A 23009-nucleotide genomic window follows, 5' to 3' on the forward strand; every position below is an offset into this window, starting at 1 on the left:
GAGTACCTCAGTAACCTGCGCTTCGCCGATGACATTGCATTGCTGAGTAACTCAGGGGACGAATTGCAACTCATGATTACGGAGTTAGACAAGGAGAGCAGAAAGGTGGGTCTTAAAATTAATCTGCAGAAAACGAAAGTAATGTACAACAACCTCGGAAAAGAGCAGCGCTTTGCGATAGGTAATAGTGCACTTGAAGTTGTAAAAGACTATGTCTACTTAGGGCAGGTAATAACCGCAGAGCCTAACCACGAGATTGAAGTAACTAGAAGAATAAGAATGGGGTGGAGCACATTCGGCAGGCACTCTCAAATTATGACAAGTAGATTGCCACTGTCCCTCAAGAGGAAGGTATATAACAGCTGTATCTTGCCGGTACTTAGCTACGGAGCAGAAACCTGGAGACTCACAAAGAGGGTTCAACTTAAATTGAGGACGACGCAGCGAGCAATGGAAAGAAAAATGGTAGGTGTAACCTTAAGAGACAAGAAGAGAGCAGAGTGGATTAGGGGACAAACGGGAGTTAAGATCATAGCTGCAATAAATTAGAGGAAATGGACATGGGCCAGGCATGTAGCACGTAGACAGGATAACCGCTGGTCATTAAGGGTCACCAACTGGATTCCCAGAGAAGGGAAGCGGGGTAGGGGGAGACAGAAGGTTAGGTGGGCAGATGAGATTAAGAAGTTTGCGGGTATAAATTGGCAACAACAGGCACAGGACCGGGTTAACTGGCGGAACATGGGAGAAGCCGTTGTCCTGCAGTGGACGTAGACAGGCTGATGATGTTGATGATGAAAGGTACTAGCAACCCTTTCCTCCTGGAAGCACGGTAGGATGACGAAACAAGTGCAATTGTGTCGGAGAGACCGGTGCAGTAGACCGATACGCCCATCGTCGAGCTTGGAGGCACTATAGTATCGTCTTTCACAAGAATCTTGTTCAGTGTCGAGGGACAGTCTTCTGGCGTCAAATGCGAGAAGGGCGAGAGTTCAATTTCGGTGGCGGCACAATGAATGACGGCGTCGTTGCGGGAGAGAAAATCCCATCCCAAGATGACGTCATGAGAGCATGCAGGAATGATGATGAATTGGGCGACATACAGAACGTCCTGAACGACAACGCGAGCTGTGCAGCCTGCTGTAGGATTAATACGATGTGAGCTAGCGGTACGAAGGGACAGTCCAGAAATCGGCGTCGTCACTTTTCGAAGCAAGCGGCGAAGGTTTTCGCTCATAACTGATACCGCAGCTCCAGTGTCAATAAGAGCAGATGCATGAACACCGTCCACAAGCACGTCAATGACATTAGATGGGCGGCTCTGAGGGCTTTCACAATGCGATAGCGTCGCAGTCCTTGCCTCTGGGACTGCGACGACTAGTTTTCCCGCTCATGAGCACAAGAACTTGGCCGCATAGGGGACAGAGACCGACGTCGTGGAGACGGCGACCTTCGAGCAGACGGACCTGGGCGAGACGACAGTGGCACAGACGGCAGTTCTTCGTTATACGAACGGCTAAGGTGGCCAGCAACAGGAGAAGAAGTGGGAGCCGGCAGTATTCGAGAGCAATAACGGGCTACGTGACCGGCGTAACCGCAAGCAAAGCAGATGGGCCGGTTGTCGGGTGTGCACCATCGGTTTGCCAGGGTGGGTCTCGCCCGGAACGGTGGCTGGAAAGGCTGCATGGTGGGCTGAAAATGAGGCTGAGGGGTTGCGCCTACATACGCAGCCGCCATACCCGCTGCAAAGGACGGAGGTCGTGCGGCAGCTTCGGCGTAAGTCACTGGTGCAGGCGCTTGAACGACTGGAGGCGGCCTTGCGACCACTTGGGCGTAACTTGGGGGTTGTTATGCCAGCGAGTCCTCGTCAAACGTCCGTGCCTCTGAAAAAGGCAATCTGGGTCAGGGCCAGCCCGCAGTCCGCCTGACGCGAACAACTCAACGGCGTAAACACGCGCGGCTCCTCTCTGGCCCACGTGCAGTGAGTCAGCAGCGCACGTGACAGCGAGCCGGCGTCTTCGTGTCTGGGGGTCTGACGTGGCCCAGCGGCGACCCCATTGGAGGAATCTGCCCTGACGACCAGCGGCGCTTCTGATTGGACATTTTGGTTGGACCCGGTGCAAATAAAAGAAGCCCTGCGGCGCGTCGCGATCGGCGGTCCTATGTGAGAGGAGAGCTCGGCTCTTCGAGTCTCTGTCGGCCCCAGTGCCGAAATTGTAACGCCTCTGTATATATGCTGTACATAAACCTTGTTTAACTCACCGTCGTCTCGTCCGCTCGTCTTATCAGCTCTGCGCAGAAGCAGTCGCGAGCTGAGAAACATACGCTACCAAACGGCTGGTGACCTTCCCGGCGGAGTTGAAAGCAGTGGCGCCTGTGGGACCGGGTCGGCGTCGCCGTCTTTCTCAACAGTGGTTGGCAGCTGCGGGATCGGCCGGCGTCAGCGACATCGATGCGGTGAGTGCCTGATGTTTTCCCCTCAGTTCACCAGACTACTCTAGCTCAGGTTGTAGTAGTTTAGAGAAGGGCTGTGTGAAGCATTGTAGTGAGCTTTGATCGTTTCAAGCAAAGTCGAAGTGCTTTGAAACCGAAGTTAATGCGGAGGGGGTAAACACGGGAGTGTGAAATATTGCTTGCGCGTCGTGCTAGTAGGCTTATAGTGGGTACGGCAAGTAGATTCTTAGATTCTTAACAGGGGCAAACAGCAAGAGGCTAGTGTGAACGATGGAGAACCTTAAAGTGAAGGAACTCATCGAAATTTGTGAGGAACTCGGCATTACTTTGGGCCGTGCGAAACGAAAGCAAGCGATCCTTGAGATCATGAAGGATGAGGGAGTGTCGGCGGAGGAAGTCGATGAGGCCTGGGCGGATATCAAAGCACGCCACGAGGAGGCTGAAAGGCGCGAAGCTCGCGAAGAAGCTGAAAGGCACGAACGTCGCGAGCGCGAGGAGGCCGAGAGACAGGAGCGCCTTGAGATGAAACGACTAGAATTGGCAATCCTACAGTGTTCGCAGGCGCCTAGCGTAGCTTCTCCGACGATTCAGGTCAGCGGTTTTAGAATTCGGGACCAACTGCCACCGTTTGTAGTAGGCGAGGACATGGCGAAGTATCTCGTCAAGTTTGAACACGTCTGTGAGCGAAACGCTTTGGAGCGGTCTCTTTGGGCGCAGAACCTGATAGCTCTTCTTCCCGACGAAGTGTCCGACGCGATAACTTGCTTGTCGAGGGAAGCGTTTGAGAGCTATGACGAGGTTAAGGAAGTGCTCTTGAGACGTTATAAGTTGTCACCCGAGGCTTTCAGGCAAAGGTTCCGGTATGCTGAAAAGGGGAATGAGTCACACGTTGACTTCGCGTTTAGTCTTAAAGCCGATTTAATCGAATGGCTCAAGGGCGAAGGTGTTTATGACGACCGCGATAAAGTGGTGGAATGCATTGCATTGGAGCAATTCTAGCGCTGCATCGAGGATAATGTCAGACTTTGGCTGCAGGACAGACTTGGGGAAGTACAGCTAAACAAAGCAGCAGAGTTAGCTGAGGAGTATTATACTCGTCGAAAGTTGCACAGCAGGGCAGTGCGCGTTGAAAGGGATGAGAGAAAAGAGGGCTTTTCAAAGAAACCGGATCAACGGAAACCCGCTCCGCACCGTAATTTCAAGAAGGACCCGTCTCTTACGAAGGACAGTGTAGGGGAAGGGCAAACAGAAGCGGAGAAATCGAGTGAGGTTTCTACCACACAGGCATTTGAATCGGAAAACAAACGGAAGCCGCTAATCTGCTACAACTGCAAAAAGGAAGGGCACATCGCGAGAAACTGTCAGGAAAAGTTTGCCTTCGCAACAATCCGAGAATCAGAAAAAAACATGCGGTTGTTGGAGCCGTATCTCCAAGAAATTAGGGTGAATGAGAAAACGTGCCGAACACTTCGAGACTCAGCGGCAACCATGGACGTTGTCCATCCTTCATTGGTGTCTCCGGATGACTTTACAGGAGAATGCGCGTGGATCAGGCAAGTCGCCGAGGAGCAGAGTGTTCGCTTACCAATCGCCACGGTTGTCATTGAAGGCCCGTTCGGTGAGCTTCGCACCGAAGCGGCTGTGTCTGCCGCGCTAAACGATCGTTTTCCTTATCTTTTCTCCAACAACTCGGAGCAGCTTCTCAAAGAGCAGGGCAAATCGTTCTTCCCCAACTTTGCGTGCATGGCCCTCACGCGATCGCAAGCGCGGAAGCTATCGCGGCAGCTTGATCTGGTTCAATGCGGTGAACTCTCAAGTGACCTTGTCGGCGGGTCGACGGAACCTCAGAAAGGAAATTTTCCGCGTGAGTCATGTGGGCAGTCGCCCGAGCGGCGCGTCGCCGAACCGACCGGCGCGGTTTCCGTAGAAAGGGGAGACGACATGGCGCCATTGAGTCAGAGCGAGAGGGTTGCAACGCTCTCGCCTGTAGCGGAAAGTTGGAGCGAGCTGCCGAGAGTTGATCGAGAGACGCTCATTCGAGAGCAGCGTGAGGATCTCTCGATTGAAGCGCTAGTGGAAAGCCAAATTGAAGCGCTAGTGGAAAGCCAGAAAAACGCGGCACAAGTGCTGTCGAAGGAGCACTACGAGAAATCGGTGAAGAAGCGCGCTTTTGAAGTAGGGAGTCAGGTAATGCTGCTGCAGCCGTTCAAAAAGAACAAGCTTGAGGTTGATTGGGAAGGGCCCGCCAAAGTATTATCGAAGCCTTGCGATACAAATTATGAAGTGAAATTAGGAAGGCGGCCGGACAAAATTTACAACTTGATGAAACCATACGTTCAACATCAAGCGGTCATAAATCAGCTGTTGAATGCTTCAGAGGAAGAGGAAGCAGAAATTTTTAGTTCTTGTGAGGTAATCAAAGGGGGATCGAAAGTAATCTGGGAACAGTTGAACCTAGAGCCTAGCTTAAGTGAAGGAGGACCTGAGAAAGAGGACCTGAGAAAGATTGGTTCCGAGTTTGGAGACGTGTTTTCGGACCACCCCGGAAACACGAGGGTGATCGAACACGATATCGAGCTAAGCGGTGAGGAGTCAATCCGTAGCAAGCCGTATCGTTGTTCCCCTGTGCAACGTCGCAAGTGTGAGCCGCTCTTGGTGCCGCATAGGTATCGTCGCCTAAAAGTGGCCGGTTACTGAGATGGAGCATGTTGCTCCACAGCGCAACTTTGACGTTCGCTATCAAAAACTTTGACGTTCGCTATCAAAAAAAAGGAAAGCTAAACGCTAATGCAGGTGCATTCAGCAGTGCGTTCTAGCTAGTAACTTCTCAACCTTTCGGTTTCTCGCTGGCGATTCTGGGCAAAATTTTGACCTCATCACGACCTGGGCTGAGCGCTCTCGTTCAGAGTGATCTCAAGGGGCCAACTTTATGTGGTATTCTAATTCGTTGCGCTGTTGTAAGTGTGAAAAATTCAAGTTCTCACTTTAAGAGTCTTGTGTCCCACATGTGCCTCTTGATATAGAGGGAACAAAATTCCGATAGACACGTAGATAGGTATATGTTGTACTATACTTTGTCTGGTGTTCTGTCGGGTGACCGAGGGCACTTGCTTGTGTCGTGTGTTGTTTGTTGTCGAACCGTTCTTAGCAAGTTGCAGAACCATCGACAAGTGCTGAAACCGAAGATGGTCAGAATAGACGAGCGAAGTTGGCCAGCAAGTTGTGGCGACAAGCCAGTGGAGCTGGGATCCGTCGTCAAAAATGGGATGTGTTCCCGGAACAGTCTGGAGCTGTATTCTCCCCATGGCCCTGGAGGCGAACCTGCAGGGACCTGGCGAACGAGCGCACCTGACATCCGAGCCCCGTGGAAGCAGCTCGTCTTTCCGGTGCATTGTCTGGCGGCGGGGGTGCTGTTATGCCAGCGAGTCCTCGTCAAACGTCCGTGCCTCTGAAAAAGGCAATCTGGGTCAGGGCCAGCCCGCAGTCCGCCTGACGCGAACAACTCAACGGCGTAAACACGCGCGGCTCCTCTCTGGCCCACGTGCAGTGAGTCAGCAGCGCACGTGACAGCGAGCCGGCGTCTTCGTGTCTGGGGGTCTGACGTGGCCCAGCGGCGACCCCATTGGAGGAATCTGCCCTGACGACCAGCGGCGCTTCTGATTGGACATTTTGGTTGGACCCGGTGCAAATAAAAGAAGCCCTGCGGCGCGTCGCGATCGGCGGTCCTATGTGAGAGGAGAGCTCGGCTCTTCGAGTCTCTGTCGGCCCCAGTGCCGAAATTGTAACGCCTCTGTATATATGCTGTACATAAACCTTGTTTAACTCACCGTCGTCTCGTCCGCTCGTCTTATCAGCTCTGCGCAGAAGCAGTCGCGAGCTGAGAAACATACGCTACCAAACGGCTGGTGACCTTCCCGGCGGAGTTGAAAGCAGTGGCGCCTTCGGGACCGTGTTGGCGTCGCCGTCTTTCGCAACAGGGTGCAGGGGCCGGAAGTTGTTGTGGGTGGTACGCAGGCATGACCTCCGCTATTTCCTGCTCAATCGCTCGGCGGATGGGTGGAAGAATGGTAGTGGCCGATTGTTGAGCAGCCGGTGGGTGGGCAAAGGGCAGGAGAGAGAACTGCCGCACGATTTCCTCACGTATGAAGGACTTGAGATCTGCCAGCAGTGCCACCTGTTCACAGCACGCTTCCAAGCCTGCAAGCCCTGCATCTCGTGGTGTGGAGCGACGGGTCATCGAACGCTGCCAGCGGAGCTCCTCGTAGCTCTGGCACAGCGTGATGACCTCAGCTACTGTGCCTGGGTTTTTGGCAAGCAGCATCGTGAAGGCATCATCGTCAATGCCCTTCATGACGTTCCGGATCTTGTCTGATTCGGACATGCTGTCGTTCGACTTCTTGCACAAGTCCAGGACATCTTCAATGTAACTGGTGAATGACTCACCGGCCTGCTGAGCGCGTTCGCGTAAGCGCTGCTCGGCTTGCAGCTTGCGAACGGCAGGGCGGCCAAAAACGTTGGTGATAGCAGTCTTGAAACCGGACCAGGTTGCAAACTCGGACGCGTTGTTGGTGTACCACAAACTTGCAACGCCCGCAAGGTAGAACACCAAGTTTGTCAACTTGCCGTCCTCGTCCCACTTGTTGGGGACGCTCACGCGCTCGTAAATGGCGAGCCAGTCCTCCACGTCAGTGCCATCGGCGCCCGTGAAGATGGGTGGATCGCGGATCCTGGGGACACCGGGACATGGGGGTGGCATGGGAGGAGGCGTTTGCTGAGAGGTGTCGTGGGACATGGTAGATTGCAGCGTACGTCAGCGTAGTTCCAAGGGCATCGAAGGGGATCGTAGCACTCTCCACCAATTTGTTATGGCGTTTATTAGCCGGCACACAGCGAGTCTACACAATGGCGACAGTAACGGCCAAAACACGGGGTCTCCGCGCGAGCGGCGTTCTTTTTTTGGGCAGACCCACTAGAAAGCACATAAGAGTTCGACCCACTTCAGTGTTCGGCGGCTTCTGTACAATATATATATATATATATATATATAATGTGTGTGTGAATGTATATGTATGTATGTATTCACGTTTTTTTTCTACATATGCTTAAGATGACCCCTCACGCGTATGGAGTGTGTGACTCGGAGGCAAGCGCGTTTCTTCGGCGCTCGGTCTCCTGGTGATAAAAGCGCTCGGAGCTTGCATAATCGACGCACAGTAAGCACGAAAGCATGCGGCTAAAACAAGCTAAGCCTTTCAGAAAGCATTATGATCCTCCTCAACACTGGCACGATAAAACTGAATCGTCAGTTGTCCCCGATACAAAAGTTATGAAAAAGTTCCTTGTTCACGGGTTTCGCGTCTAACAATCGAATTAGTGTGGACTCGTATGAAAGGAAGCATTATGATCCTCCTCAAAACTGGCACCTTAAAACGGAGTCGTCAGTCATATTTTCTTATTTATGAGGATCAGAGAGCATCGGTGCTCTGCATAACGTAGAGACTGCCGACAGAACGAGCGTATACTTTCATCGCGCTTTTTATACTTCTCCACCATTTGTAGTTCGAAAGTAGCCACTTATGATGTATTGTGGCTGAAAGCACCGCTTTCAAACCGCACAACATTGAGCGAGCATTTAGGCATATCCGGGAAAATTTCGATTGTACGTCGTTCTTGCGTTTGTGGGTCGGCAGGCTCCTCAAACAGGAAATGTCTCGAAGCAATTTCAGCACGCCTGCATATTATCTCGTGCACCATGGTGCATAGCAGGTGTGCATACGACGATAAAGGCTTGATGGTGCGGTAAACGCGCTAAATGCGAGCAATTAGACGCTTTCGCAGGCTACCGCGCCCGCGCTCTAATAGTAGGTGCTCTTGAGGTCTTCAGAACAAAGCGACTACACTGTACTAGTACATTGTACTATGATGATGTTAATAAATAATGCTGGAGTGAGTCGCACTATTTCGCGGTAATTGCTTGAGTTCTTAATTAGGCACCCTGAGGCAAAGAAGTTGGCCAATATATTCCGAAAAAGAAAAGTAGTCCATCAGCTCGCAAAACATCCTATTAGACAGCATCTATGAGCTACTATCTATAAAGTATTGGTGTTTTTTTTCTTACCACAAGTGCCAGCGCATCACAAAAGAAGAAAATAAAAAGTAACACTTGATAGGCCTGCTCGCGCGCCTATGCGCACAAGGATTGGAGGGCTCCATAACATTCCGCGTGTCATAACGTTTAGTCGTGTGTGCTCTGCCGCACGGCTGAGACGATGGTGGTGCGATAGCGCAGTTACTTGCAACCGCACAAGCGATAACCGTTGCCCCTGCTTATCGCTGTCCTGAAACACCGCAAACGGAGCAGATCTGTTGCACGCGAAACAGGGAGCATTGACATCTCGACTCGCAAGTGGCCCTCCGAGTGGTGTATCTGCGCGTCTCGTGGGTCATTTTGCGCGCATCTTCAGAAAGCGGAAAAGCGCACATACTTATTAGATATCTTAAAAACTGTTCAGTTGGATGTTTAAGTAAGAAAACATATATATCTGCCTATTAGAGCTTTTAGAATGTTAGAATGTTAATCAATTGAAGTTGCCTAATTATGCAATAAACAAAACATAAGAAATGATGTGGTGCACTCCCTGCAATAATTAGCAATGGGCATCTGTTCACGGTATCGCACATGGCATCGACCTATTTTTAACCCTTTACTTCCCGGTGACGAGTATACTCATTATGTAATAGCGCACCAAAATGACCGATAACGACTGTACATGTCAACGGCAATAACTAGGTCCCGCGTGGAACCAACGGATATTATACTCACCGCCTCTGATATTGCGCGCCTGCCTCGGAGGCCATTTGTCATAGTTGTGTTTCTTTACGCTAGATGGCCACACCAGTGCATGCTTTTTTCATGCGCTGAAGCCCTCTTAGAGCTATCTTTCTTACAACATTAGGGAACGAAAGGAAGCTACCCTACTAAACAGAAATAATTTTGTAGTTTTATTAAGATCTAAATTATCTCTACAAGTTGGACTAAAAAAGGTTCAGTGAATTTCATGCTATTTTTATTGTTTTTTTATTTGAAGGATAAGGGGTAAACTCTGTTTAATCTCCCCATTATTTACCATCCCCAATTCTTACTAACCTGGACAACGTGGATCAGCCTTTGAACCGCGAATGGTGTGAATTGCGTAAGGTGGTGCAGGCCGAGACCCTTGTAATCGAACACGCAAACGATTCCTCGCTTCTGAACTTCTTCGTTGAGCAGCAGCCACTCGGCGAGAATGAGGCACGCTTTCGTGAATTCGTCGAGCGTGCAGATGGAGGTGTCCCAGGCTCCTGCGACGGTAATACTGCAAGTTAATATTGTTTCCTTCAAATCACTGCAATTTTTAAGGCTACTTTACTGCGTTTAAGCCTACTGTAGAAATATCTTCGAAAAGGTTCAGGGTCTCAAACACGTGGGCTGCATGCGGCCTATGGACGTTTTACTAGCAGCCTGCGACTTAACATGAATAAAATAAATCTTGCGTCGCTCTATGATTTTCGCAGTATTTACTCGACAGTTAGGATTAATGCTTTGTTCAAAACAAGGCTGGTTTAGAACAGTTTTTTTTTCTTGGGGCACCCCTTGCAGTCATAATACGTGGAAACACAACCTCGAGAATAAATCAATATTTTACAACCAGCGTCCATATTTGAGTCATTGTGGATATCAGTATTGGCATATTTCCCGAGTTCTGACGCTTAAAGCCAATCAAAAATGGTCTATGTATAGATAAGTCGAACGCGCTCTTTTAAATAGAAGCTTTTTAATTATATTATGTGCATGAGGCCATATGTGTACGTTGTCCACGCGTTTCTCCTGTTAAAATTTAAAAAATGTATTTTTTTTGTTTTAAAAATGATCAAGTATAGTTACGGGAGTTTTAATCAGAACAAAACAGATGAGAGTTGCGAACGTTAGAATTCCCACACGCCTATCATGCGGCTGCAGAACCCCAGGGTGAAAAGTAAAAATGGTAAGTATAAATAAAATCTACACACTGACTGTGCACGCAACTTCTGTCTCTACAATTCATTTGCACATATGGGTATATGATGACAACCTTATTGCCGTCCCAACTCTGATACAAGCCATAATTCTGACATGGCAGTGCTCTGATCAGGATGCTCATCGAAAACAAAAAGTTAGTGTCGTAACAATTAAAAAAGAAGTACATAATGCAATTATAAATAAAAAGTACTCAATTTCAAGTTTTTTTTTTCACTAGATTTAGGCTGGGACCAGAGCTACAGTTTCATTCTTTATATGCCACGGGTGTCAATTTTCTTGTATTCGCGTGTACCTACGTCTGTTGCGGTGTGCTGGGCACAAAACCTTAGGTTAGCTGTCTGACTCGTTCGGAATAAGTACAGTCTATACGTATAACAATAACACTAAAGGCCCGTTCCAACGTCTAACTCTATGAAGTCACAACCGTGAAGTACTGGTGCTTTGATACGAGCATTTGGCATCGCCAGTCGTACTTGGGAGATTGCGGGTTACTGTGCCAAGAAGTCATATTGCTAGTCTTAAAGCTTCATTTGGTTCTAAATATGAACCTTTCTTTTCTTTTCACAAAAATATTGTCTCCTCTCTCGCCGTTTCGTCATCTATTTTGTGCAAACTTCACACACAAGTTTCTGTGCCTTTATGTTACTTTTTCATGCATGGTTACGCTGCCTCCTATAGGCTATTATTTACTGACTTATACAAGTAGCTTATAGTACTAAATACTGCGGCCGACATTGGGTCAATTAGCAGAGCATAAAAACTACTAAATTACCCGGTGCTCTCCCGCTAGCATTTATTATAAACCATTTAACCTATAGTTGCTTAGCCCAAAAGCAAAGAAGGAAAAAACAAAAAAATGAAGGAAATGAACACACTTTCTTTGACATCTTCCCCTTCTCGTCTTGCCTATTGTCCCTTATCACAACTTGTTTCTTCTATTCTTTTTTCACTCAGTGACACTTGTTAAAAAGGTAAATATTGAACAGTATTAACTGACGAGTGGCATTAACTTGCAGTGAACAGTATTAACTGACAGTATTAACTGAGAATTATAGTGGTGCCAGTTCACTATGCAACAAGCAGTGTTCAGTTCTGTTATCCCATGCGATACCGACGAGTGTCATCTCTCCCTTCACTAGCACTGTTAACATTTTGAGATTAATAGCATATAAACCACCACCCTAAATTTCACAGGCTAGCATAATTGTACACCCATCTTTTCTTGGTGGTCGATGTTCCATTCAGCTGCATCATGCGACGCTGGTGATTGGCATACCTGTTTTGACTAGGAAGACAGGTCGCCCCAGACCATCTCGTTTCGAAGATACTGCGAGAAGCTTGTTTTGTCGCATTATGGTGTCGTAGAGCATCCTCGATGGTGAAAACTCGCTGAAGATGGCTGGGTAGCTTTGCCTCGCCCTAAAATATTTCTGAATAGTCTTGAAGGCTGCATCAGCGTCGTACTTTCGAGCACGCAGAAATTTAAGCAGAAATCGATCATCCTTGGGGCAGTCCAACAACTCTTCGCCTGCAATGTGTGCGAGGATAAAAAAATCAATCAATGAAAAAAAACACACGGCCAACGTTGCTGTACGCGCAACCAAATTTCAGAACAAGCGTTGAGCGTTTTTTGTCCGTGTTCCTTACCTTGTTACCTTGTTTAATTAAACAATGCAGGTTTTTTGTATTGTTACGTTACCTTACTTGTAAATATATTCATGTCCTGATAATATTCATATGAACCTGTGCGTAAACATCTCAACCATGAATAAATTGCGAGTTAATCATATACTTGAACTGCGCTTACGCTGTACCTATCTATCTGCTTTCTCGAATCGAGCAGTTTTCATTTTGTTCGTTAAGTAATTTGTATAGTGACAGCACAACCACGTGTGCATGCTTTTTAAACTTGTACTTAATGACCTCAACTGTCAATGAGTCAATGAATTACGGATTAGCTGTAAATAAAATGACACTTTCATGTCTGGACCATTTTCACAGACCCCTACTTGACACTGCACATTAACTACATCTGCTTAAAACTTAATTTGAGAGGGAGACGCAAATGTGACCAGACAAAAGTAAAAAGAGCTCGTAAAATAATGACCTAGTGAAGTTATCGTTATGTCAGATAATACATGAAAATAAAAACGTTATGGAGGTGCAACTTGGGAGAGAAGTTAAAGTGTGCAGCCAAGTGCTATCGAGAAATGTCGCTATAGAAAGTTACTTAACATCCTCATGCGCCATACTTATACGTCATGTGCATTAGTGGTGGATGACACGTCACTGCGGCTACGGTGCTCAGCTGCACGCCCGAAGGTTGCGGGTTCGAATGCAGGCGCCGTGGTCTTATTTCGATCAAGGCAAAGTTCTTAGATCCGAGTTCACGTTAAATAACGCCAGGTGGTCAAGCTTTCCCGCAACCCTCTGCGACAACACCCTTTATGATTGTATCATGGTGTTGGCACGTAAAACACCGCGAATTTTGATTGATTGACATGAGAGTTTGATTGATATGTGGGGTTCAACGTCCTGAAACCACCATATGATTATGAGAAACGCCGTATATAGTGGAGGGCTCCGGAAATTTTGACCACCTGGGGTTCTTCAACGTGCGCCCAAATCTGAGCACACTGGTCTACAACGATTCCGCCTCCACCAAAAATGCAGCCGCCGCAGCCGGTATTTGATTGTACGACCTCCTGGTCAGCAGCAGAGTACCTTAGCCACTAGACCACCGTGGCAGGATAACACCACGACTTTTGTTCTGTTAACTATGAGAGGTTTCTATTTTACTCTGTAGTGAAAGATGGAATTTCGCAATTCTTACGCTGCGGTGCAGCATGAAAACCGTAACTCGAGATTTTTTATGCTAACCTTGCTGTTTACTAAGCTACGTTCCGGAATATTTGTTGTCTATTGTTTTTGTAAAGGAGCTTAGAATCTTCAGCTCAAGAATAAAACTTGTCATCATCTTGTAGGCATAAAAAATAGCAGTGGCTCTTTCGCAATGCAACTTGCAGCATTGAGTAAACATTAGTCCAATGGTTACGTAGTACGTGTACCCACGAGTCTTAAGTACGTACCACTAATAAGTTCCTTCAAATACAGCATGGAGTCTCCGATCTTTTCAGGCTCATTCAAATTTATGTCTTCCATACTGGCTTGCTTCAGTTTCCTGCAACAAATTCAGAAATGTGATAATTCGGCCGATCCCACGTACCTTAGAAATAGACGTTATGCTGGTCATGTGGAGGGAAAGTGACTGTATTGTGACTGTTTTATTAAGGGACACGTCATAAAATTACGCTTATATATATATATATATATATATATATATATATAGTGTGTGTGCGTATGTATGTGTAAATGTGAAAAACACATGCGATAGTGAACACGAACGTTTTTGGATGTTTTGCTCCCTGAATCACGGACAGCCATATAGCCTTCTTAACTGGACGTTCTGTAGCGAGGCACTGGAAGTTGTACAGTAATACGCCTACTTAGGACAGCTATAGTGACCGCGGAACAGAATCCCGAGACTGAAGTAACTCGAAGAATGAGAATGGGACAATGGGACGGAGCACAGTTAGCAAGCATTGTTAAATCATGAATGGTACCACTATATCACTATACCACTATATCTCGAGAGCAATGTTTTTTTTTTCAATTTCGAGAGCAATGTATATAACAGCTGCATGTTACCAGTGCTTACCAACCGATCAGTGACCTGGAAACCTACAAAGAAGATTCAACTTAAATTGACTATGACGCAGTGAGCAATGAAAGTAAAATAAAAGGTGTAATCTTTAGCGTCAAGGAAAAAGCAGAGTGGGTAGGGGACAAACGGTGTTAGTGACATCTTAGTCGAAGTCTAGAAGATGCGGGCATAGGCAGGGCATTTAGCACGTAAGCGAGAAAACTTTTGATTATCAAGAGTAACTGGCTGGATTCCAAGAAAAGGCAAACGTGCGAGAGGGCACCCCATATCTATGTGGCCAAATGAGATTAAGGAGTCTGCATGTATAACGTAGCAGCAGCAAGCACGAGACGTGTTGATTGGTTAAATGTGGTAGAGTCCTTAGCCCCGCACTGGACGTAATCATGCAGGCTGATGGTTACCGGACCGACGCCACATCTGGTGTCGCCGATTGCGTCTTCACCTACTTCATAAAACTTGCGTCTGATACGTGGCGAATCTTGTCTGTTAGAGAGCTGGAATGTCACACATTAGCTGCACATCCCGAAGTTTCTAAGGCGTTTCTGTAGCAGGCTTGTCGAAAAAGTGATTTTTAAGGGGCAAAATACCTTAACTAGCGCAAGGCTTGTCCGGTGTCCGTCGTCACGACTTGATGATATATATGGAGTAACACTCGGGTAACGTATGCTACGTGAGACAAAGAAAAAAAAAGGATTGAAAAAATTAATAATATCAGTCATAATTGTAACAGAACAATATAAAAATACCTACGAGCACAAACCCGTTATCCTAGTCAGTGACTTAAACATCCACATTATGAACTTTAGAACCTAGCTATGTCGTCATCGCTTCTTTATGTCACCTTATGCCGCTCAATTTAGGTTATATTTAACAACGCTTGGGTAACATATGCTTAGTCATCAATATGATACCCAGAGCTTAAGCCGCTCGTCTTGACTCACTTCGTAGAGATGCATAGACATTCTTTTCCTTTACATAAATATTTTTGCTTTTAGTACAATTAAGTATTTTTTTGTTATTATTCAGGTATTCTTGACAGCACCATTCAAGCACACAGTGGTCGAATTCGGTTTTGAAGCTATAGATATATATATTCAAACGCTTACGCACTTGTTGTCATAGCGCGCTTGATTGTACGTCATTAGCATGGATAGTACATCATTAACATAGCAACGAGTAGGGATGAAAACGGGGCGCTTACAGGACGACCGACATCTATCTGCCATTCTATTGCCACTCTGTGTCGAACGCTGTTTGTTTCAGTCTTAACATGCGCTTTTTTAACCGAAAGGTGACAAGAATATTTCGAGTCACCAAACAAGTCCGCACTGAAAAGCAATGTGGGGTTTCGTGTGATATCTGTAATTATACATTTATATTTTGAACAATATAAGCTACTCTTTGTTCATTAACGAGTACGTATATGGACCGATTCCGGGCTTTCATCTGTACATAACATGTGCATGTCTGCAGGTCAAAGGCAGAAAATAACGAATGAGCATGAAAATTGTGTGGTTTGTAAGGTATTACAATGCTACATATATACACGCAGACTCATAGTCTTGCTTTATAATTGTAATTTCATTGCCTAAGTACTGCGGTCTATAGGACTATAGAAAACGCAAGCAATGACGTAAGTTAAACTTCCCTAGTTGCGCCGCCGCGGTGGTCTAGTGGCTAAGGTACTCGGCTGCTGATTTGCAGGTCGCGGTATCGAATTCCGGCTGTGGCGGCTGCATTTCCGATGGAGGCGGAAATGTTGTCGGCACGTGTGTTCAGATTTGGGTGAACGTTCAAGAGCCCCAGTTGGTCGAAATTTCCGGAGCCCTCCACTACGGCGTCTCTCATAACTATATGGTGGTTTTGGGACGTTAAACCCCACATATCAATCAATCAATCAACTTCCCTAGTTAACGGGGCGTTATGCCACTTGAATTAAACATCCGTTAAAGGGAGTTCCTACCCAGTTTTCCCTGTGAGGGGTCTACGGGAATGACTTTGAAGAGAATGTCGCTTGACTTCAAAGAACAGTTCTTGATATTGGCATATGTTATAACGTACTGCAGCATTACCTCCTTGAATACTTCGTCGACTAAATCATGTGTTTGACCATCATACATACTGTAATAAGTAATAACTATGGTTCGATAAGGAGCGAGCTGCACTGGTCGCGGCATTCAAGTGGTTGTCATGCTCGACAACTGACCCGAGGGCTTTGGGATCGAATCTCAGCCACTCCAGGCGCATTTATATGGAATCTCAATGCTAGAAGCCTGAGTGTCAAGTTTTTGATCCACGTTGAAAAAAAAACCCAGGTGTTCTAAATTTTAGGAGCCGTCCACCACGGCGTCCATCCTAATGGTATCACGGCTTCAGGACACAAAACCTTGGCATATACTGTAAAGGTATAGCCATCTTCATCTACTCGGCACAAATAATGAATCATTCATTCTCCTCCTGCTTCTCGGCCTGTTTGCGGGACCAGTTTATCCTCGGTTTAGACAACGCTGTCACTATTGGCACTCGGTTGTTGGCCATCTGGCGATAACGCGCCGTCATATTTTTTCTTCTCAAGATCTTCCTGCATCAGTGTACGCAGCAGACACACACAAAAGCAGTCGCTTGGAGGGGCGTTAAAACCATCTGGTACGTTTGAGATAAGGTATACGTCTACAACTGCTAAGAAAGTTTCGGAATCGATAAAGAAAGAATAAAACATGGCTTCCACGTGCTACGCCAAGATCTAGCCTCACGATAGACACTGACCTATATATACAAGCCGCGCGATATGCGGTATGTCCTTGGTGTGCCTACTGAGGCAAAGCGGTTCCCGCTAAGAAGTGACCTAAAAGGCCCTAAACAACATCTGAAGATATAAAGTACGAGTGTGCTGTTCTCCGTTCTACTACATTTTGCGCAAAACTTCTTAGACACGCCTTGTTTCGCACCCACACCTTGTCAAGCGTTATTCTCTCCTGGCGTTTCAAGTCTTTCAGCATAATTCTGGACGCCATCAGTCTATTCAAATGACGCAACGGAGAGTGGCGGATATCCAGAAAGAACAAAAGGGGGGGGGGTACACAAATCAGATAATGCGGGTAATTTTGTTTTTAAAGATATACGTCGTACTTTATTTTCATAAAAATTCAGGCGTGCTATGAAATTAAGCTTAAAAACGGGCATTGGGTCTAACTTCGAGTAATCACGTTGTTCTATTCAATGTTCTTTGAACCCGTCGCGCGGCTTTTGCACTAGTCTCACACAGCTGATGAGTATTGTACACAGGTACACGTTATAAAATATTTAGCCTTAAAAAAGATAGAATGCGCTATACTTAACTTCAATATATGACGTTGTAAAGCTAAATTTGTAGGGGGGGCGCTTGCAAGAATCCCCCCCCTCTTAGAGCCATAATATATACAAGAGGGGGGGGGGGTCTGGATTCCACTGACATCCACCCCTTGAATTATGTCAATGGTAATGAGTAAATAAGATGTCGATTGCTTTATGTAAAAGGAATATATGCTGTGAAGTTACTCCTACCGAGCTTTGCCAGGCATTCGCCCATTACGTCTTGTCTCTAGCAGCTGTCATGTGCAATCAGGTAATTTTACTTCGTTTTTGTGTTATTTAGACTACGCAAACAGAGACAACTGCATGTAGACGGAAACCGCGGAATCCTTATAAGTTTGGTGCTTAATGCTGGTATCGCTGGTGTGTTTTATTCAGAAATAAGTCACGAGGAAGATATTGCGCCTGCACAATGGGTTGTGAAGGCGACATAAAACAAAAAAATCTTGTCTTTGAACTCGCAGTGGTTTTGGGGCCCTTATTTAGCTACCATGACTGGAAGTTTCTCATAACTTCGCCCCCCTGTATTTCTGACTTCCTGGCGTTCATAGCTAAGGCAACCAATTTGTAGAAAGAGTACTGAAAGTTGGGGCAGTTGGTACCGATTCATAGCTATGACTTGCGCAACAAATTTAGATATATATATTACTGATGATTTGTTCTAGTAAATGTGTGTGCTTGACAAAGCTTGAACGCCAGACGAAAGACATTGTCAAGACTGCTTGAAACCTCGTGATGTGCACATATTTACAAGCATTAATCTATACCAACACGCTCAAGCTTCTACTAAAATAATTGATGATGTCTTCTTACAGTCTCTGTCACCATGTCGTCAATTCTTGCTCAAGATCATCTCTTATGACACTTCGTCGACGTAAACAAAGTACATGAAAATAAAATTTCTTTTCCAGAATAATCGTAACTGGGCATTTGCGGCAAGCACTAGAGTTGATTGATTGATTGATTGATTGATTGATTGATTGATTGATTAATTGATTGATCGATCCTTTACCTCGTGCAACCAGAGTTACCCGAGTTATCTAACTGATCATCACCATCCCATCTACTGTTATGTGAAAAAGAAAACTGTACCTTGGCTCAAACTGTCGTATCCACAATCCGTAAAGGTAGGTGATGCACTCCAGATGCGCACGCAGAAGTATAATCACGCACGAAAAACACGAAGGTGGCACAGATCTTGCGACCTTGTTTCGTAACCGCTGACCAGGAAGCAGCGTTTTGAGAAGTCTCGTCGTCGCTGCAACTTTTCCCGACGTTCGTGTGCTATGACACGCTGTTCGAAATCCGTTCGACAGGTCTTGTCGACATCGAGATGTTTTGTCGGGCGGTACACTTTTTTGTCAAGCCAGGAACCTGCGAAGTCGAAGCTTGTACGTCGTTCCCTTCCCCTTCGATTTCGTTTTCTCTCCGCCGGAGAGCGAGTTCGAACTATAAATCAAAACACGGCTGTTTAGAACGTGCCCACGGCTGTAGCGCGCACGCGACCGTGCAGCAACCTGTTTTGCCGCGAAGCGGTGGTGGGCAATTTCGTCGTTTCTCTCTCGCACTCCTCCTGCGCTTCAGCAACAGGAAGGCGCGTGCCCAAACAACGGATGCCAAATCGTTTTCTCTGTTATCTTATTTTCGGTATTTTTTGTTCTTTTTTGTTTGTTTCTTGCGCGCGATATCTCGTGGAGAGGAGGATTCAAGGCCCCCGCGCCGTGTGACTGCTCACTTGTTCCATAAATATCGCCGGGCGTCGTCGCGCGTCCCTCTTCTGGACTGTTTCCAATGGCCTGAAGATACACTAGGAAGTAGACACACAAAGATGAAAGAGCTGCTGCCACAATACCGAGGGATTTCATGAGAGATCGAACAGACATACCTAGGTGGATATTTTTTTTTTGTCGTCTGCTTTGCCCATGCGTTGGGAGAGCATATTTAAAGTTCATAGAACCGGGAATGTTATTTCTGAAAAATACTCTTAGTGGGGTAAACAAATATTTGAAGGTCGTGGCATGGGTTTGCGTTTTTTCTTACTGCAACAATTTCCGATTTCACGGCTGAATACTGAGTTATAAACATACGAAAATATTTGCTGCTGGATTTAAAATGCGTTATTGAAAATTAGTCATGGTTTCCTCATGCTGCCATGAAAAGAAAAATGTCGAAAATGGCAAGTATGCCCAAATCAAGAAATGTTTGCCAACATTTATTTGCCTTTGCACATTGCTACTTCACAGTGAAGCTTGAAAGAAGTATCAATTCTAAAAGAACGCCTTTGCAACATTTCCTCAAAAGATCGCTTCGTTCAGGACGCGCAAAAGAAGAAAATGGCAGTAAAGAAGCGAAATTTTAGGGGCGAAGCTCCTAAAAGCGTGAGCCTGTCCATCTCTTGTATGTATGTACGTGACCGCCTATAGTTACACCTTTGTCAACTATCTACTACTTCGTCCTTGCAAACATCCCACCATGCCTCCTCACCGATCCACGACTTCACCAATCATCAAACAAATACTGCTGAGGATAAGCCGATACGAAATGCAAATGGCCGTGTGCTTGTATCGAGGTGCGCGTTAAAGTACCATTGATTGTCCCACTGTGTTCATCTCTTGTTTGTAGGTGACCGCCTGTAGTTCAACTTTTGTGAACTGCCCACTACTTCGTCCTTGCAAACATCCAACTACGCCCCGTCACCGATTTACCACGTCACCGATCATAAAGACGTTTTAATTAAGGGGGAAAGGAAGCAACTTATAGCTACCGCTTACGAATAATAAAATTCCTTGTATAATTATATACAGTATTTGTCACGTCTTTGACGATGTATAGTGTGCGATATTCGCGGATGGTTCCCGGTTTAACGATAAAACCCTCCAGCGCTTTGCCCCGCTCATCATCATTCACTCTGTGGACATGCTGCGATTTTTTTATAAAAACATTTTCTGAAAATCTGGTCTCAGTTTTGACGAAAGTTGCTTATCGAAGGGCGCTTATGTCAGTCAAAACACGGTCTCAACATTATATGTCCTCATTTTCTTTGTTCATAAGACATAAATGGCCAAAACAGTCTATATGCAGGTTCGGCACACTTCAGTGCCTTTGCTGGTTGTTATCAACTTGCATTGTGGTTATACCTACAATTTAATTATTTTGCTGTAGCAAACGTTCACCCTGGTGACTTTAGTGTCAAATGCTTTCTTATTGAAAGAATTTCTGTCAGCTTTTATTTGTCTCTTATGTGTACGGGGTGGACAGACGCACTGTAAAGAGCTAGCGCGGACACAGTTCGAAGCCTACAAGCTAACCCACAATCCCGAGAAGAAATGTGAACGCTAATGAAGAAATGCCTAGTCTGCCTCATCACTGTTCTCATACACGTAGACAAGACATCCGTGAGGCTCGTAAGGCATTGCATGCAGCGATCGTAGTTGTCACGAATATTCTCTGCCTGTGACGGTAGCTTCTGCAGGTAGGCAAAAACAAGAATATATTTACGCAACGAAAATTCTTCTCTGTAATACTTTTTTGTGAATGCGCAAATATTCGGCACCAAATACTCATACCTAGTCATAAGCTGCACGCATCACGTGTAGAGAAGAGCTAGACAAAGTCGAAGCGTTTATACTCGTCATCGCATCGCACATTCTCGCAACTCTGCATAGCTGACGGAGACGAGTCGCCAGAATGGTTCGAGGTTTCTCATTTTATGATCAAGACTGTCCAGCGGCATTCTGCTGTGACAATTATAGCGTTTACCACACTCGTTGTCAATAAATGATGTCCGTCTTGCGCCACCATTCACATCTGCTATTCTCAACGAGTGAAAGAATTAGGTTAACAAGGTGTTGTCAAAAACATTATAAAATGGACGGTTTCACCCATCTGTGGCTTAATCATGCCGCGCTGCGCGTCTTCTGGCTGCTCAAACTCTCAGGTATAAACTTTGAGGTGACACAAGACGTCCTCTTGACGGAAAGTATGAGATGGCGGTAAGCGAGGTAAACGGCACGGGAAATGACTGGGATATTTTTTACAAGTACGATCTAGGCCCAGTAAACGTCGACTCAGAAACATGTTAAGAGTATACAATGTACATACCTGAAGGGAAGCAGATAAGCATGAAACACTCCATAACAGAGCACCGGCTGATTTCGGAAATTATTTACAGATTACATTGGTCTGCTACCGTGGCTCTGTTGTGTGCGCGAGGCTAGTTTTTTGAAGGTTACTTAAACACGTGCTCGCGGTGTCTCGAATACTGGTCACTAGCAAATTATAAAGAGGTAAGTTGATGTTGCAGGTTGCAACTTGCGCGTGCTCTATGCCTTTGTAGGGTGGCCGCACAGCTCCACACACGCTAGACACAAAGAAAATTTCACAATACACTTTAGTGAGGACAAGCCACCAGAAGGAGGATTTGCTGCTGCAAAACAATTATAATTGTAGATTTACCCACAGTGCAAGCTAGCAATAACCAGCCAAGGGCCTGAAGTAAGCCCACAGGTCATTTTGGTCAATTACATCTTGGGAACAAAAACAACAACAAAAAACAGGACAAATAATACTGACACCATGTTTTGATTGACATAAGCGCTCATATATAGATATATATTATTGGTCAAGAGTGAAAGCATAGTTTTTTATTCTTTTTTTGAAATGGGCACCGTGCCCATTTTGTCGCATCGCATTTTTGACTGCCTTTCTTCTACTTTTGAGCGTCCTGTACAAAAACAAAGTTTTGCAATAATGTTGCAAAGGCTTTGATCTATAATTGAAATTTCTTTGAAGCTTCTCAGTGAAATAGCAAACACGCCAAGGAGCATCAAAGTTTCCAATTAGTTTTATTTAACCTACCTTTGGCACTTTTGGAACATCTTTTTTTTAGTTTGAGCGCACCGAAAGCAAAATATAAATATAATCTGCAACGATGCATACTAAAATCCGCAGCAAGAATTTTTGAGCCTACCTTTACGGTTCGCGTTAAATTCGGCTACGAAATCGGAAAAAGTTGCAGTAAGCTAAAACAAGGAGCCCGCGCCACCACCCTCGAAAGTTTGTTGTACTGCACTGAGAGTGTTTTTCGGGAATTAAATTTTCTGTTCCGTACACTTCGAAAGCAGACAAAATAAAAAAAAATATTGACCTGGACGTGTATTTTGGATTTCTCGTGGAATCAATCTATATACTTTAGCCCATTAGCTGCGCGCAGCGCCCTTAGATTAAATTATAACCGGGTGATATAAGCGAGACAATTTATGTTATTCTTTTGAGGACTATTTAAAACAACAGTCGTACCTCTTTCTAAGAGATACTGATGTAAGTGACAGGTGGTCGCAAAAGACACCAGAGGACCTACACTGGAATAGCGGTTAAGAAAACGCATACGTAGTACCCTGCTTGTAAGAAACGCCTAAATTA

At 45.8% G+C, this 23009-nt stretch overlaps 1 protein-coding gene across 2 annotated transcripts in view; it reads right to left on the reverse strand.

Moving 5' to 3' along the window:
- Positions 1-19098, reverse strand: part of LOC119170298 (alpha-tocopherol transfer protein-like) — a 31558-nt gene extending 12460 nt beyond the window's left edge. The window contains exons 1-5 of one of the 2 annotated variants that reach the window (XM_075877187.1): positions 18681-19098; positions 14825-14903; positions 13603-13694; positions 11790-12041; positions 9602-9795 (exon numbers count right to left, since the gene is read on the reverse strand). In XM_075877187.1, the coding sequence (XP_075733302.1) occupies positions 9602-9795; positions 11790-12041; positions 13603-13675 (519 nt within the window). In that variant the 5' untranslated portion in view covers positions 13676-13694; positions 14825-14903; positions 18681-19098. The remainder of the gene's footprint in view (positions 1-9601; positions 9796-11789; positions 12042-13602; positions 13695-14824; positions 14904-18680) is intronic. The other variant, XM_075877185.1, reaches the window with a different exon arrangement.
- Positions 19099-23009: the final 3911 nt, after the last annotated feature.

The sequence above is a fragment of the Rhipicephalus microplus genome, chromosome 2 (genome assembly GCF_043290135.1).
Source record: "Rhipicephalus microplus isolate Deutch F79 chromosome 2, USDA_Rmic, whole genome shotgun sequence".
NCBI classification, from domain to species: Eukaryota; Metazoa; Arthropoda; class Arachnida; order Ixodida; family Ixodidae; genus Rhipicephalus; species Rhipicephalus microplus.